The sequence below is a fragment of the Rhynchophorus ferrugineus genome, unplaced genomic scaffold, assembly GCF_030347505.1.
Source record: "Rhynchophorus ferrugineus isolate W39M unplaced genomic scaffold, kcgeb_rfMv2 rfM2, whole genome shotgun sequence".
Classification (NCBI taxonomy): Eukaryota; Metazoa; Arthropoda; class Insecta; order Coleoptera; family Curculionidae; genus Rhynchophorus; species Rhynchophorus ferrugineus.
The window spans coordinates 85598222-85616752 of record NW_027472581.1 but is presented as its reverse complement, the minus strand read 5'-3'; the positions used below and the strand labels follow the sequence as shown (position 1 = coordinate 85616752).

At 30.5% G+C, this 18531-nt stretch overlaps 1 protein-coding gene across 4 annotated transcripts in view; it reads right to left on the bottom strand.

Moving 5' to 3' along the window:
• Nucleotides 1-10239, bottom strand: part of Eyg (eyegone) — an 82641-nt gene extending 72402 nt beyond the window's left edge. For 3 of the 4 annotated variants that reach the window (XM_076395172.1, XM_076395174.1, XM_076395175.1), the window contains exons 1-2: nucleotides 10101-10239; nucleotides 6381-6622 (exon numbers count right to left, since the gene is read on the bottom strand). In XM_076395172.1, coding sequence (XP_076251287.1) covers nucleotides 6381-6570 — 190 coding nt within the window. In that variant the 5' untranslated portion in view covers nucleotides 6571-6622; nucleotides 10101-10239. Of the gene's footprint in view, nucleotides 1-6380; nucleotides 6623-9998 lie in introns of all 4 variants that reach the window. The other variant, XM_076395173.1, reaches the window with a different exon arrangement.
• Between the last annotated feature and the right edge of the window lie 8292 nt (nucleotides 10240-18531).

The following is an 18531-nucleotide window of genomic DNA, read 5'->3' as shown; positions in this document are numbered from 1 at the left end:
ACCAAACCACACGAATTTGTTTAATGTATAAGTGTATTCTTAACTTAAGCTTAAGTAGTTTAATTTTATTTTAATTTGGGTAATGCATACTGATCTAATAATCACGTACTCGCCTTACTTTAAGAATAATGCAAGTACAACAGAACAGTAGTAATAAATTAGTTTGTAAATTATTGATTGTACTAAGCATATTTGATGTAAGATGTAATTAATAAAAAAAATTGATATCGAATCACCACTTTTAAATAACCAAGAGCGAACCCCAAACCAACAATTGGAATATGAAGGAGCAGCATCACCAATAATATTGATAATTTTTATTATTTTGATTATTTTTACATTGATATCTTGCATTCTTGCACCAAAATATTTCAAAATAAATATATATACTTAAAATATAATTCTAATGATAAGGACTTATTTGATTTGTATAAAATTTGTTGTCGTGACTACTTTGTTTTGACTTTTTCTATTAGTAAGGAAGTGTTACAAATTAACAAGTTTACATCCTATTATAGCCCGTGTTAATATATAACGGTATTTAATCGTAACAACGGGCCGTGCTTCTTCACCAGAAGCAGACGGACGTCGTCACGACCGAACCTATTTAATTAAATTATACATTTTAAGGTTACGAAACAATTTCGGTACAATGCGCGCTATAAGCTACCTTACAATTCGATTACATCTATCGCTAACCGACCCAGCGAGCAAACAACCCACCTCCCAGAATTATTGATTTATTCGTATTAAAATGAAAAAATGGCGATTCATTCCGATCAGTTTCTCCTTTCAATCGGGACTATTCAATAGCTCCAACAACTAATTCCACGCCGAAAACGTATCACAAAATCAATTTTTATTGCACAATTTTAGGACTGACAAATACGGTCGTCCGATGTAGTGTGCGCCCGCGGCCCGGCGACCGAAGATAATTAATTTTTTTTGTATCCATCAGAAGGCGATAGAAAAAATCTATTAGACCAAATTTAATTAACACTTTCTGTTGATGGTAAAATCGGTCGTTACTTCTAGGAGACGTTCTGGCCAACGATACCTCTCATTATATCGATTGGTTTTTAATTGATGTTATTGTTGGAGTAATTTACATCGTTTGGATGGGTCGGTTTTGGGCATTCAAATATGCAGTAAGTGTATTTGTTTTTGGTTAACGACACTGTAGTCCATTCAAAAGAGTAGTGACGCACGCCATCAATATGTGGCTGTCGAGAGTTGTAAATTCGTTTTACTCTCAGACAATATTTTTCTCATTTCGTTCTATTTAAAAAGAGATAGAATGCTGTTAGAGAAATTCGAACATATAACCGAAGAGCTCGAAAGAGCCTGCAAAAGTTGTCCGTTTGTCAAACGTCTGCAAAATTATTCAAAATATTATAGTTACGGATTATAAACCGGCAAACGTTGTTTTAAGGCTTTATTTTAATAAATTTTAAATCGCCGCGGTTTTTATTGAAAATATTTTTAGCATATTGCAGCTGTACTGAAAATTAGTGCGGGCACGGTCACTAAAAGATCTCAAAAAATAAAAAACAATATAACCTTGAATTCACCAAAAATAAACAGTTTTTATGTGAAATGGTTGACGAATCAATATCAGCTTGATAGCTGTATCAGAGATCAAATATACGAAATGTACAGAAACAGTAAGTAGTTTTTACAATCAAAATATAATTTAATACAATTACTTAATTACTCTCTAAAATTTTCTGGAAAGTATCCATAAAAAACTGACAGAGTTACAGAGTTGCAGCTATTTGAGCGTTGGAGAACATCTCTTCCTATACTGTTAGGTAACATAGAATTTAAGTGGTGTAAAGATAACCTACCAAAGAGTTTAATGTAAGTTTCAGACACTGTTTTGAAAGAATGCAATTTCGAAAAACATCTAACAAAATTAAGGAATAATTATTATATCAATTTGTATATTTAGATGAAACATGGATATTTCAAAATGGTATATTGTACAGAGTCGCTTTCTGGGGTATTGGAAGTTTGCTTTTTCTGCAAAGGCGGTTTGGATTTGAGCTGACCATTGGAACCTATGGTCTAATTGAAGACCGAGGTAGGACACTTTCTGAAGCCAGGATGTTTTGCAGCTCTTGGTTTTCAATCAACTGCTTCTCATTACCATCAAAGTCCCTCATTTTAAATAGCTGAAACCAAAACTAACAATCAGGATATAAAGGTGCAGCATAACTATACATTTCTAAAAGTGCTCGATGGGCTTCGGTAGCAGATCTCTTCAAATATATCAAACAACAAAATTAATGAATGTCGAAAATTCAAACTTGTGTATGTTCCATACTTAGCGTCTGTATAGACTGAATAACTCAATAATGCTAAACGAAAAACTATTATTTTATGAAGAGATACGTAGAAACCATTAAATTTAACAGTCAGGTTAGATTTTTAACGGTTATTTATATTATTACTTATTATAATCATATTCATCAAAATATATCGCTGGTCAAAATACATGGAGACATTTAATATTACCATGAGTACAAATTAGTACCATCCGTTTTTTATCAGTAATTGAGCAGATTAATAAAGAGGATTATTTGGATTTTATTCAGAACATAGTCAAATAGTGTCTTACTCAAAGTACATTAGAATTAGTTCATGTTTGAAATTTTTTGAAGTCATTCGTTCTTACTAAATCGTTCGTTCGAAATAAATAACAATTAAAAAGAACAACGACTTCAAATATATTCAATAAAGTGAAATATTTCATTAGAGGACCGTTACGATTTTCATAAATATCTCTATGACATCCCAAACGTTGTCATCAGCCTTCGCATGTTTTTAGCTGTTCGATATCTTCAACATTAAATTCCTTTTTTTAATATTTTCAAATAAATCTCAATAAATTATCTTAGTTTAATCAGAGTTCGTTCTTTCAATGCTTATCAACTAGAAATGACACCTAGTTGAAGAAAGCTCCCGTAAATGATATTTATTCAGTACAAAATGTTGTTTTATTTTAATGAATAAAAGATATATATTGATACATTATCGTCAATATTTCAAGATTATATTAGTAACAGATTTATGATATGTATTCTGTGTGTCCACTAAATAACATCATAGTCACAGGTCATTTGTCTTTTTTATAAACTACTCGAATATTAATACTCGAAAAATATATAGTATCCAAATAGTTAAGAAATGATAGTGAACAAATTATAAAACACCTAAAAAGAAAATGAACAATTCTAATGAACAACAGTTTTTAACCTAAATTAATTAATTATTTGCAATTAATTATCAGGACTTAATGAACAATTTATGTTGATATAGAGAAAATCTTAATTTAATACAGTACGTTTTTATGTCTTTTGCCAGAAATGTTTGTTGTTAATTATGCTATTATATCTCAGAAAGATACACACGTTTATGAATGCTGCACTTGAGCAATTTATGTTATATTATAATATGGATGATATTATATATACATTATAGTTTAGAAATATTATTACGAGTTATTTTATATTACAATAAGTAATATATAGTAGTCAACAAAGTCATTTCTATTGGTTAATATAATATATGGTTTTTAAACTACAAAATGCATCAACAGATAAAGTTAGCCAACGAATTGAATAAAGTAATACTTTACAGATAATATTCGGCTGCAGGTTAAACCTGTTGATGTAAAAGGTCTTTTCAAACATTTTAGAAAAATGTTTACTTATTAGAATCAGTTTTAAAATTTTAATCTATAAGAGTGGATAAATATTTATACAGATAATTATATAACTTTTACCATATTACATTTGCAGGAACTTTTCGAAAAAAACGGAATTGAAAATTATGATATACTTTTCAAAACATGTAATAACAATAGTCCATGGATAAAATGTTCGCGTGAATAAACTCAAATAGAACAAACCTATCTTCCCAGATATCTAAGAGTTGTAATGTTTACATTGGACCTGAGTATTTACAGATTAACATAGACAAAATATATTTTCAATTAATTAGTTTAGTTTCAAGATGGACAATTTCAATGACAATAGTAATGGTATTCCTAAATTTCTTAAGTTTATTAACGGTGTCTTCAAAAATTTGCTCTACTGATAGAAATGATATTATTTCAACACCAAATATATCAACAGAATAACGTTACAACTAAAAGTAGCGGTCCCATTAATATAAACTAATCTAACTCAGAAAATAATATCGATATATAAACATCAATCTCTTAAAATTTATCGACAAAAGGTCCTCAAAAATTAAATATATTTATAATTAAAGTAGTTACATATTACTACATTCATCAGTAAAATAATATTTTTTTCGGTCCTGTGTTTGTTTTAAAATTTAACAAAATATACACAATTATATTTTACTGATAAACCGAAAACATTGAACCTAAAGCAAAACATTAAATCATGAATTTAATATTAAATAGTAAACGAAAATATCGCTAAAAATGATGTTAATCCAATCAATTAACAAAAGACTTAAACTAAACTTAATAAAAACTTGTTATTTTAGGTAATAGTCCTAAATCAAAAACAGTATCATAAATAGTAAACGATAGTTATGAATTAATCGAATAAAAACAGTAATATAGATAGAAATAAAAGAACAAAATCATTTCTTAAACACCAAATAAATAAAAGCGTTATAGAAAAGGAAATGATCATGCAATAAATACTTAAATTATTTAATTTTGTTAGTATACAGTAAGGTAATTATTTAGTATTAAGTTTCATTTCTTCTATAAATTTTTGATACCAAGACAATAAAGCATTTGCACATTGTTCTTTTTGATTAATTGTTTTATTATTAGCTTTTTATCTAACTTGAAAGATCTTAAATTAATTTAGGATTCTAACCCATTATTTCAAGTTTCAGATATTTTATGTTTTGTTTTTTTTTCAGTATTCAGTTAAAAGCTGTTTTTGATAAAATTATTTGTTAGTATATCTTGGTGGTTCCAAAGATTTAACGTAGTTGTGCGATGTTCTTGTTAGTTAAACGCTATTTCACCTTCATTCTTGTTGTTTTATATCGACAATACGAATGGGTGATCATAAACTCGGCCATATTGGATAACCAGTCACTGTAGGTGAGACAAATGTTGGGTATTAATTTTCCCCCAACCGACAAGGAGCACACCAATCAATCGATTGTCTCTGATAGTCGTATACAATCTTGCGCGTTTATAAATCGTCTAATATCAACTACATTTTACGTTTTCAGCACCGTTTGCTATTCTGCCTCAACTAAATTTTCTTAATAACAGTTGTTTTGTTAGTATTTGAACACAATTTATATCGTCAGCGATTAATAAAGTGTCCCAAATAGTCGAAAAACTTACCCGTGGGACTTAACAAAACCCCCGACGACAAAACTTTAAATATACACAATTATATTTTGCTGATAAACCGAAAATATTGAGCCTAAAGCAAAACATGAAATGATAAATTTAATATGAAATATTAAACGAAAAAATCGTTAAAAGTTATGTTAATCGAACCAATTAACTTTTAAATTATATATTTTATAATACATATTTAATAAAACAGAAACCAAAACAAAAGCCTTAAACTATACTTTATAAAAACATGTTAATTTATGTAATAATCCTAAATCAAAAACCGTATCATAATTCAAAACAACGAATTATAAAAACATAACTCTAGTAAAAAATCATAATTTCTTAAACACCAAATAAATAAAAACGTTATAGAAAAGGAAATGATCATGCAATAAATAATAATAATAGTATTAAGTTTCATTTCTTCTATAAAATTTTGATACTAAGACAATACCAAAGATTTGCACATTGCTCTTTTTGATTATGTGTTATATTACTAGCTTTTTATATAATTTGAAAGATCTTAAATTAATTTAGGATTCTAACCCATTATTTCAAGTTTCAGTTATTTTATGTTTTGTTTTTTTTTTCAGTATTCAGTTAAAAGCTTTTTTTGATAAAATTATTTGTTAGTGTATCTTGGTGATGCCAAAGATTTAACGTAGTTGTGCGATGTTCTTGTTGGTTAGACGCTATTTCACCTTTATTCTTGTTGTTTTATATCGACAATACGAATGGGTAATCATAAACTCGGCCATATTGTATAACCAGTCACTGTAGGTGAGACAAATGTTGGATATTAAGTTCCCCCAACCGACAAGGAGCACACCAATCAATCGATTGTCTCCGATAGTCGTGTATCATCTTACGCGTTTCGAAATCGTCTAATATCAACTATATTTTACGTTTTCAGTACCATTTGCGGTTCTGCTTCAACTAGTTTTCATAATAACCGTTGTCTTGTTTGTATTTGAACTCAATTTATATCGTCAGTGATTAATAACGTGTCCCAAACAGTCAAAAAACTTACCCGTGGGACTTAAGGAAACCCCCGACGACAATACGTTAGGGGCGGTGTTAGGTACGGGCAATCCCACAGGATCCATCTTCCAATTGACGATTCCCGACCGTCCCGGTGGTACCGGACAGCAGCCCGACAGTGTGGCAACGCTGGAAAAGTCGTTCCCGCTCGACAGAGTGTTCCCGTTGGATATCAACATGTTTTCAGTCAACTAGAATATCTCGGACCGGATATATCACTCCCATTTAAACCTGAAATTGAAGAGAACTCATCAAAAATAACCCAATCCCGATGGGAATAAACATTGCCTCCACAAATATTGGTCAGAAACGGGTGGCTTTTGTCTCTGGCCAATAAATAATTCAGTAAACGGAAATTAGGGGTCTTCCTGGACCCTGCTGGTCGATATCAAACGGTTCGTCCACGAGACGGCAGGGTGTCTTTTTTTAGACCCCTATAATTTGGCTTTTAATCAATAGGGAGAGTTTACAATTAGTTCCCTAACCAATTGAGGCTACTTTCGGTAGAAAAACAAATGAATTCATCAATAAATTAATCACGTTCAACCAATAGATATTATATATATATATATATATATATATATATATATATATATATATATATATATATGAAAATTATATATAACAATATATGTATAGTACTGATTATACTACTACTGATACATTTGATGAAAATTGTTGTTATTGAAAATTAATATTAAACTGGATATCCTCATTAAATTCAGCAAGTACAGGGAAGGGTTTTTGAATCGTGTAAGATAGCGTCGTATCTTAATTAAATACATCGTTGTTGTCCAATTAGTGAGTGTCCAACAGAATGAATTAGTTAAATATTCGTCGTACATTCATCATCAAAAGCTCTACTGGCCGTGTTATCATGTCTTTTTTAGCAACTTAAGCAGATACCAAAGGAGAATTTGTATTAAAATGGCAGTGGTAAAAGATCTTCCTGCATAAGATGAGAGTTTAAGCACTAATTCCATCCGAAATGTGTAATTTCCTCTTTATCGCAGGAAAGAGGTTTCATAGATAATTAAAGGCAAATGAGGAATCCCTTCTCTTTTTTGAGATCAATACATGACACAAATGATACATTACAATTCAAATGAGGATTTCAATCAAATGTGAATTTGAAGCTTTTGTATAAATGCATCTTAGGGCAACTTTTACACAAATATATGAACAAATAGTACACACCAATAAAGTGGAAATAAATAATATTTTAATATTCAAGTATATCAAGCATCTTCGGTAAAATGGGAAATATTCTATTAGCTATTAGCTATTATTCCATGTAATTGTTTCAGTAATACTTATTAAACTTATTCTACTTCTTTGGCAAAAACCCCATCAAGTACTATACTACACGATTTCGAATACAAACATCTAAAATACGAAAATAACTCCCAGTTTATTATTATTCAAGAATGTTGAAAAGCATATTAAAATAATTTATTTTATTAACTTTCGATTTTCAACTAGTTGGAATATTTACTACATTGGATTGAGATAAATAATAACTAAAATAGTTTCCCAATTTAATTTACGGTATTAATCCATTATTAAAAAGTCCACAGAGAGTTTGAAAATTATAAGAAAGGAAATATAATATTGTATTTTTGTTGTGTAATTCAAATTTAATTTAAATTAGTTTTGTGTTACATAATTAAAAAGAATATAAGCAATTCGGTTCCAACAAAATAAATCAAGATTATTTATTTAAAATACTAATTCACATAATATAAACAAGATATAAATTAAATTACTTCTACATTGATATATATAATTAGTGATATAAATGATTTAGTTTCCTCAAAAATTAGTTATGTGTTGCTGTTGATTCTTTTACGTTAAACTGTGTTTTAGGAAAAAAACTATTAATTAGTCAAAATAACAGATTAACTAACGCTTCTCCACGAACTGGGATACAAATTAGTAATATCAAAATGTATTTACATTATTTAAACAAGGATTATTTCCGCATTTTTGATTGATTATTTTATATGCATGAAAGTTTATAATTAAACTGAATTCTTCTTTATGCTTTTGCTAATTAGTCTATAAAATGTGTTTTTCTTATAAAAACACACACATTAAAACATAATACTAGTTGTAGAAAACAGATTTATATTAATTCTCGGACATTTCAAGTTTTACTTTTAGGAAATTTTTTAAAAGTTTCAAAATTTGAAGTAAAAATATTTTTCATTGAAAAAAATTATTTATATATATTGTATTTATTGAATATATTTAGTATATATATATATATATATATATATATATATATATATATATATATATATATATATATATATATATATACTAAATATATTAAGTATTCCGTAGAATATATCAGTTAGATATTTTTTATGTTAAACTGTTATTTTTGTATTTCATTTCACTCTTCTTATATTCAGCAATATTTTGTCCTCTTTCTTTCAACCTTCCTTGCTTTTGGGCCTTTAACAATATTTAAAAATAATCATATATTTTCTAGTAGCAACTAATTTTCATTGTCAGATGGCAATAATTTGAAACTATACTTTCTGAAATATTTATTTTGATATGTATATTTGACATTAATATTAAAGCCATTAAAGTAAAAACATTAATATGATTAATAGGATATTTTAAAGTAACTGTAGTACTGTAAACTTCTATACTATGCTACAAGAACAAGTCCAAACATAGTTTTTAAAATATAATCGAGTTTTTGTAATTCTATACTACATTATTTTACAATAGTGCAATAATATATAAATTCATAAATATTACTATAACAAATTGACTCAAATTTTGATTAATACCGGGGAATATTTGCAAATAAATAAATAATATACAGTATACTTGAACTTATTTAAACTATTACACTTTTGTTTTGTAGTTCATTTCATTATTTGTATAATTTACCAATATTTTAATGCACCTTTCTTTGCTTTTGAACTATTAATAATATTTCAAAATTGACAAATATTTTCAAGTAACTTAATGCTTTTCAGCAAAAAGCGACTCATTTTCTTAACCAATTTGCAATAATTTGAATATATATTTTTAAAATATATATTTTGATATGTAAATTTGACATTAATGTTGTAAGTAATAAAGCTGTTAAAACCACTAGGAAGCTTTGTTTGTAAAGTGTAATATAGTAAAAATAGTCTACTCTAACAATTTAAAAACAAAAAACATAGTATTTTTATATGAATAGAATATTACTAGAAGTCATATATGAATTCGAATATATAACGAACATAAAACTGACGTATACAGTTAAAACACTGGGGAATATTTGTAAATAAATAAAAAATCTATGTGTCTATAGTATATATTTCACTTAGCAGTTTTTAATTTAAAACTGTTATATTTTTATTTTGTAGTTTTACTTCATTATTCATGAATATGTTAATACAATGCTCTATGCTTTGTATAAATACAAGCATGTTCAAATAATATTTCGAAACAACTATATATTTTCTGATATCTTAATGCTTTTTATTTATAAAAGTTACGTCCTGTTTTCTTTGAAATGTAATAATTTGAAAGTATATTTATAAAATATTTATTTTTAGAAATAAATATGACAAGAAAGAGTACCAAAATCACTCACTGTGTTTGTCGAATAACTCGGGTTATGGTAATGGAGAGTAAGGAAGTCACAAGCACTAATAACGAAAATGTGTACGATTCTACTGGCTACTGTGATACTCACTCGCTGGTATCGATGACGCGTACCAATACAGCAGAACAGAAACGTGGACCGTCGATCCGGCACACGGAAATTCCCAGTCCCGATCACACAGCGACCCGCACCGGTTCGAATCCCCGCGTCGGACCCAGACCGCCAAGACGTCACCGTCAACACCGAAACTAACTTTACGCCGTCGTCCGTGCGTACGTGTACGAGTGTGTTTGTGTGTGTGTGTGTTACCCCGGAAACGGATCAAAGCCTACCGCGCTTTAAAATGCTCACAGGTAGCGAGCATAACACCGAATGACTACCTTTCTCTACAGGTGAAAAAGGAGGTAAAACTCACCTCAGATCGAGCAGGCGGTTGGCTACGTCGACCCGTTGAGGGGCAGGCTTAGGCCGACGCCAAGCCCACTCGATCCGCTTCCACTTGACCGCGAGTACGGGTGGGGGAAACCGTCAATATACTCCGTCCAGGGGGGGGCGAAGGGAGGTCGCGGACGGTCGTAGGAACGTCCAGATCATTGATAACTAGAAAAGTTGTAGGGATTTATCGACGTATTCGGCGGCTTCTTGCTCCTATTTAAGCGATATCCATTCCAGAAGGTGTTTAGGACATTTTTGTGACGCGTTTATCTACGTTATCGGCGTCGGTGTACATTTCTCTTGTAGGTGTGCGTGGATTGTTATCGGAGGGGGCCCTGTGGCGGCCTCAGGACGAGGAACGAGGTGTTAAGGGACGAGCTACGCGTTTTCACTTCCATTCGAGATAAGGCTATCTGCCTAATTAAATTCGCCCGACTCGTAAATCTCGGTTGTTAGAATCCGGTCGGGCCGTCTTATCATTAGACGGTAATAATGTCGATTAATTTGCTCAATAAAAACAAACAATTCACGCCTATCCGCGATAAAATATTGTAATGGGCGGGGATGAACTAGCTATCATACACTGAACATCGTAAAAGTGTATCAGGAGTCATTTGGTTACTATTATGACACAGGATGTATTAACACATATTGAAATGGCATTTATAACGTGTCGAAAGAAGGATATTGAGGTTTAGCAGTCGTGCACTCATCGATCCATATATGCACTTCTTCAATAGTTTGAAACATCTCAAATATGAAAAATGGTAGTCAGATGGCGCTATGTCTGGTTAGAACGCTGGGTGCGCCAGAACTCTTACGACATCTGTTTCATTCTACTAGTGGTCTTTTTTGCAACCATACATTATTGTAGACTCTGTAACATACATATCTGAAGTAACATTTCATTCAATAGCACCATATTCACAGTAAGGCTTTATGGACATGAAAAGATCAATTCGATGCCGGTTTTGAGAGCTCTCTTGTTAGCTAACCCATGATTTTTTATGCTTAGAATAGTCGTGGTAGATCCACTTTTCATTTGACTCTCTCCTATGGGATATTTCCCATTACATGTATATACAAGTATTTGGGTCTATTACAGCATCTACAGTTTATTCAACTTTTAAGCTGCCTAAAAGTTCTTTGAGTATTTGGAAGGGGTTTTTATGTTTCGATTTATAATCGTCGACCCTTTTTTTGCCCATTTTTTATCTAAAGGGTTCAATTACTAAAACCAAAACTGACAAGTTTTTGGTAAAGGAGTAGTTCCTAATCATCACAGTAAGTTTTTCAAAATGTTTGATGGGCTTCGACAGCAGATTTAATGAAATCAATCAACAAATATAAGGAATGTCAAAAATACAAATTTCGATTGTTTCATGGTTAGCTTATAATGATATATGTGTATAGCACATATACCAAATAAATTAATAAACACTATTTTATGCAAAGAAATGCCAATCGGAATTCATCGAAATTAATGATTACCTCAAGTTGTTTAACAGTTGATTACATAAAAATTTCGGATCTAGTTTCATACATAGTTATGACTAATCAAAATACATGCAAGCACCCAACATTAACTTAAGAGATGTTGTCATTGTTCAATAAAAGAACCTCTATTTGGTAATTTCGAATGCTATAGAAATAAAATTCGTCAATAATCAATTTTATTTGTTCAACACAAGCTCCATTAGCTTCAAGACTCTGAGAATCTTCCTGCTGGCTGAAAATAACTAGAAATAGGAAGGCGTTAAATTTGGAGAATAATGTAGATGTTGCAGAACTCGTACTTACAATGTTTGTCTTTGAATTTTGTCACTAAACCATTTTTTATTATACCAGGAACATGCCTCGAGAATGTTATATCCAGCTACTTTAAAATAATATATGAACAATGTAATTTTACGGTATTATCATTTTATAGTTAATCAATCCATGAAATATTTTCTACAATCCTAGAAAAGCGATAATATGTCTACCATAGGATAACGATTAGTTTCATTAAATAACAGGAGTTATACGAAGTTGCAATAGCAAATCGTTCAGCGTTCCTATTATATATTAAATTTTCGAGCTATTCTGATGGATGCTAGTCTTCTAAAGTGGCGGCTAATCTTTCATTGTATGAAAGAATACTCAGAAACGGCCAAAGAGCAGAAAGAAAATGTTTCAAAAGGGGGAAATCCACAATATATGAAAATATCATCATTGCGACTTTCGTTAGTCCTAAGATAATATGAGAAATAGGTCTCATATATTAACGGTACTGAAATTAAAATAGAATTTCAAAGGTCACAATCCAAGGTAAGGTTCCAGGCCTTTTTTGTCCTATTTTGTAGTTAAGCCTCTCTCAAAGTGTGTGTTGTCTGTAGTGATAAGAGCTAATACAAATACCAGTATCAGAATTGGTTAGTTCGTCTTCGTTTCTAAAATTTCCATGTTAAAAATGAAATTCTCAAACATATCTTACGATATTATTACACAGTTAACATTACGCTATTTACATGAGATTACGTGTGCTTGAATTTACAGCGATAAATAACTTTTTTAATTGAATGTTCATGTTCAATAACCACAATGTGAGAAAATGTGAGAAAAAACCCTGATGAAAGATACAGTCATAGAGAAAAAAGGCTGCTAAGTGCTTCCAATTTTACGGAAAGAAATTTTACTAACTCGACTTGGTGACGGAGTGAAAATTGAGAGAACTTGGCTGGAAACTACTGATACATCCATGCACTTTGCTACCATTTGTTCTATAAAACGCTCATGATGGTATTAATTTGGCTTCAAAACAGACTTGCAAATATTATGGTATGATCAGAAAATTGGCAAGATATGGCAACATATATCATTCATTCTTGTTTAAAATATATATGAATAAAGTCACTATGAAAAACATAAAAACGGCGCAGTAATTTGACAGATTTGACAGATTATAAAGGAAATTTATATTCGCGAAAGTAAAATCATTTTTTAAAAACATAGTAGTTGATTTTTAAATTGGTATAGTCTTAATTATTATCCGGTTTTGTAACTGCAATAATTTAGGCTACCGGGCAATCCTAACAATCCTGCATCAGTCGCGTGTTCGAATCCCGAGGGCATGGATGTACTTTATGTTTGTGATTGCAATTGTAATTTCATATAGGCAACAGTGTAAAATCCGACAAGGAATGGTTAGATCGGATATCTTCTGGAACAGTATCTGAGTTGGTTACTGAACAGTCGGTAAGCTTAATACCTCAGACCCTGGTTCGGAACTCACTGAATAAACCTTAATTAATTCATCACAATAATCCCCCTAAAACAAAGGAATCAATCCCAAAGAAACTAAGCAGATGGTAGCTAAAAATCGAATAGTACAAAAGAATGGCAACAAAATAGCAACACCTGGACCAAAAAATGGGATAAACAATATAACACAACGAACAAAACACATTCCCCGGTAGTTGATGATTCGTATGATGATTCCGAAACATGGGAATCCACCAAATGAAGTAAAATCCTTTTGACCAATTTAGCTACTATCAATAATATCCAATGTGTTGAAAAATTCCTGTTAAAATGGTTAAAACCAATTATATATTGAAAAAATCTAATACCTGTAAAATAATTTGGTATAATGAGCATTTAACAACTGACCACGTAGACAGTATCATAGACATTATTAAAAAAACCAACAAAGTGAAAAAACGAAAAAGTTTGCTTAAATTCTTTGACGTAGCGCAAACCTTCGATAAAATTTCATAAGAATTTCTTAACATTCCACAATATTATTTAACAAGAAAATATCTCAACAACGAAAGAAACAAAAGCAGGTATATTGCAAGGCAATGTTTTGGATTCTGTTCTTTCTACTCCTCTATATAAGTGACATCTTACAAATAAATAATGTTACTATATATATATATATATATATATATATATATATATATATATATATATATAAATTTTAATCATTCGACAACCATCAATCCGAACCAAAAACATATTTTTTTAATTAAAACTCTTAAAATATTTTAAAACATAACCATAATATGATTTAAAAAAAATAATTTATAACTAACAAAAAAAGGTTCTCAGATCATTCAGCTAACTTAAATCCGTCCGACAGATGACTCTAGAAAACCAATGTTCAAAAGTTATTATATTACAGGAAGTACATCAACTAAATCACTAGCAAATCGATACGAATTACTTCATCAACACGAACCGTTTTAAAATCGAAAATTTACACTCGGCTGCGCCACGAAAAAAGCTCTGCTTAAAATCTGCCGAAGGTACACATACATTTAAAATGAATTAAATCATTCGCGTTCGAATCGTGTGGCGTCGCCTACAAAAAAATAAAGAGTCGTAATAAAAACGGTCAAGTTTCATTTTCCCATATCGTTAAAAATTAATCCTAAACGATTCCACCATTAAGAATTGTCTACGTGTATTTCAAACATCCATCCATCAAATAATAGGCGTCATATCCAATTCAATTTATTTGAAAACTGAAAAAACAATCCGGTGCGTTTAGGAGAAGACGCTCGGCCCGCTAGGAGCCATCCGTCTTTCATTTATCAGTATTTGCTTTTTAATGAAGTCTGCTGGTCTATTACCGTCTTCCTTTTGTAATGTCTAATATAGACACTATTTTATTCTTTTGACTATTTACCATCATACATATTCTTTACATATAAGTACATTTAATCCTGGTTTTTCTAAGTCTCTCTAGTATATGTTTTGTTAACTAAGTCTAGTTAACTTAGTTTATTTTACCCATTTCATGACTGTAATCTCGCATATATTTACAATTTATATTAATGTCATTAAAAATTATAATTAAAAAAATTATATATATAATTTTATTTTTCCAACGAGGGTTTATCTGGACTGGACCTACAGTTTAATATGGTCCTCCAACCAAGGTCCTCGGCACTAACCCTACCGACTACCGAGTGACCAACTTAGAAATCATCCCACAAGACATCCGGTCTTATCCAGCCTGGTTACTGGAGTGACTGGGATCAATTTCCTGTCGGATTTTGCATCACCTAAGGACATTCACAAAGGTTAAGCAACCACAATAAAAAATTTACGACCATTCCCCAGCAGCATTCGAACCCGCGACTATCGCAATAGTAGATGGACCGTCCTATTGCCTTTACCACTGCACCAACCAAGCCGGCAAGACATAAAATATATATAAATTATTTTTATTTGTTAATTTAAATATAAAATATAATTTTAAATAGTGTATTTGAGATATGAATATTATTTTAACTATTTTATTAGAAATACTAATTACAGAATACAGTCACTTGTTAGTTTATGTAAATAGAATATAACCAATCCCGTCTAACCTATTAATGAGTAAAATATGAACTTCCTCTCATGAACACTATATTCTTAAATGTACCATGAGGCAAAGAAATTTTGTTGGGGAAATAATAAAACCCGCTAAAGAATACAATCTTTATATAGGTTTATACTGATGAACTCACAGCGTTCAAGAATTTTTGCTTTTATCGTTTAGGTAGCTGACTGACTCTTACTGTATGAGGAGTCTTACTCTTACGAAGTTGACTTATAGTCTATCCAAGAAAGTTTTTAACATACGTCATCTAAATTTGTGACGACAAAACGTCGCAATATTATCATATCATCTCTGAGTTTTAGTTCACTTCGCTTTTGACATGCAACAAAATCATAATCTAAATAAAATAATTAATCAAAAAAACTCTTATTGTGTTTGATTATATCTACATTAAACTCCATTCCATACCACCTATGAATTAGAGTTATAGACGCAGTTTTTATGTAGCCGTATCCTCTGAAGTCCTAATCCACTTAATTGACAGTTATATATCCAAGTAATGTATTTTACTTTCATTAGAGAGCATATTTATCTTTTACGTTTAGTTCTTTTATCATTCAGTACAGTGTTTCCTTGTAAAGACATTTTGATATCGCTCTATTTATCCTTAGTTTGTTCTGTTAATATTTGTATACCTCTTTCTTGATAAAACTAGATTCAATTACTACATTCTCCTTAATGCGTTTACCATATCTGCAAAACTGTTGCTATTTTTTCTCTTTTGACACATTTTAAACAAATGCTCATATATATTCTGAACAATTACACACATATCCGTGCACATAAATTCTTTACACTCTACAACAACATTTCCCACAGTTATCATATATTAATTATATACTCACCTTTACTTGTTTCCACTCTCATCACTCTATGTTAGAAGTTGGAAGCATTAATTCATATCATATTCTGAAAGCTTCATTCAAGTGAATTACTAAGCTATTAATTTCCAATCTATCTAACATATATTGAGAATTCCATTATTTGTCAATTTCTTCTTCATTGTGTCCGATCAAGTTCATCTAAACCGAAGGTGTTATTAACCATTTCAATTTCCAATATACAATATATCTGCAATGAATTATTAATAAATATTATGACCAATAAAGCCTAATCAATTGTTATTCCAACGTTTATGTTTTCCTTCAACTGTTGTTGTCATAACACTATTTTTATTATCTTCTTGCCATGAGTGATCATCGGATATATTGGTCCCATTCCGAAATAGCCTGATGCTTTTAAAAGTTGAATTATTTTAAAAGCAATATCCGAAAGTTTCATTAGACCTCTTCGATACATTTAAGACTAACACTTTCTTTTGAAATAATTGTATTAAATTATGTTTGTATTGAAAAACTACTCACTGTTTTTATAAATATCGTATATTCATTCTCTAATAAAGCTAACTCCAAGCTGATCTTGATTCACCTTCCAGTTTTTCGTCACCCCCTCGTCACGAATTTTTGTCGGTGAATTCAAGATTATAATTTTCATTTTCTGAGATATTTCAGTGACCGTGTGCATACTAATATTCAGTGTAGCTGCAACACCATAAGAAATATTTTCAATAAAAATCGCAAACAAATTATTATTTAACAGTAAAAATGCTTACATCTCTAATGAATTTTACTGGCAAGAGGGGCCTCCATTATCTAGTTCCTATTCCAAGTAACTGATTAAAGGCACAATGTTTTCTATTTGGTTTCGAAATTTTCAATCAGAGTAATAATAAGTAGAGATTTGAAATTTATCAAAACAAGCAAAGCATTAGAACAACGTTTGTCGATTTATAAACTCTTATCACTGTTGTTTTGAGAATTTTGCATACGTTTGACAACCGAATGACTTTGGCAGGCTAGTTCGATTGCACGTTCGAAGTTATCAGATAATATTGTGTCTCTTTTTAGCTAGAATAAAATGAAAAGGAAAATGTTATCTGATTCCAAGAAGAATTTTCAAATTGCCACAGACATTAAACATCTTGATGACGTATGTTCAAAACTTCTTTGGATAGACTTACACATTTTTGATGTCTGGTTCCTGTAGGAAATGTCAATCAAATCGTCTTTCTAGGCTCTTTTTCTTTTAGTTATGGTGCAGTAACAGTAAAATGCATCAAATTGCAGTCCTGAATATTTTACACATATTCCCTGCATTCACTCCAAAGTCGCCATCGTCCAGCCTAGCAGACGTATATGAGGAATGATTCAATCATCCACAGTGACATTGGTAGTAATAAAATTAATTCATACACTGAAGTTTCGTAAAAATAGCCAATTAAGAATGAAAATGACAACAAACAAGACACTTAACAACTTGGTGGACAGTATACATGCAGTGTTGTCTACATACCGCCCATTAATAAGATTTCTAAATGTATTTATGATCGAATGTATTTTGAAAGCTTAAGTATTTGACTTACCAACTACAAAATACCTCAGCATCAAGTATTTAAGACACTAATAACAAATTACATTTTAAAGAAGTATTTGAAATACAAATACCAAATATGTATTTGAATTTTAATTATGTATTTTAATTACAAGTAATTCAAATACTATCCAACCTTGTCTATGGGTAAGTTTTTCTAATAAAATGCGAACTGGGTAAATTTGGCTGAATTTGAGATACTTTACAAATACAAAATTATACCAAGTTGGAGATCAATACAACTTAAACCAGAGCATCAGACGAGGTTTGGGTTGATGTCGT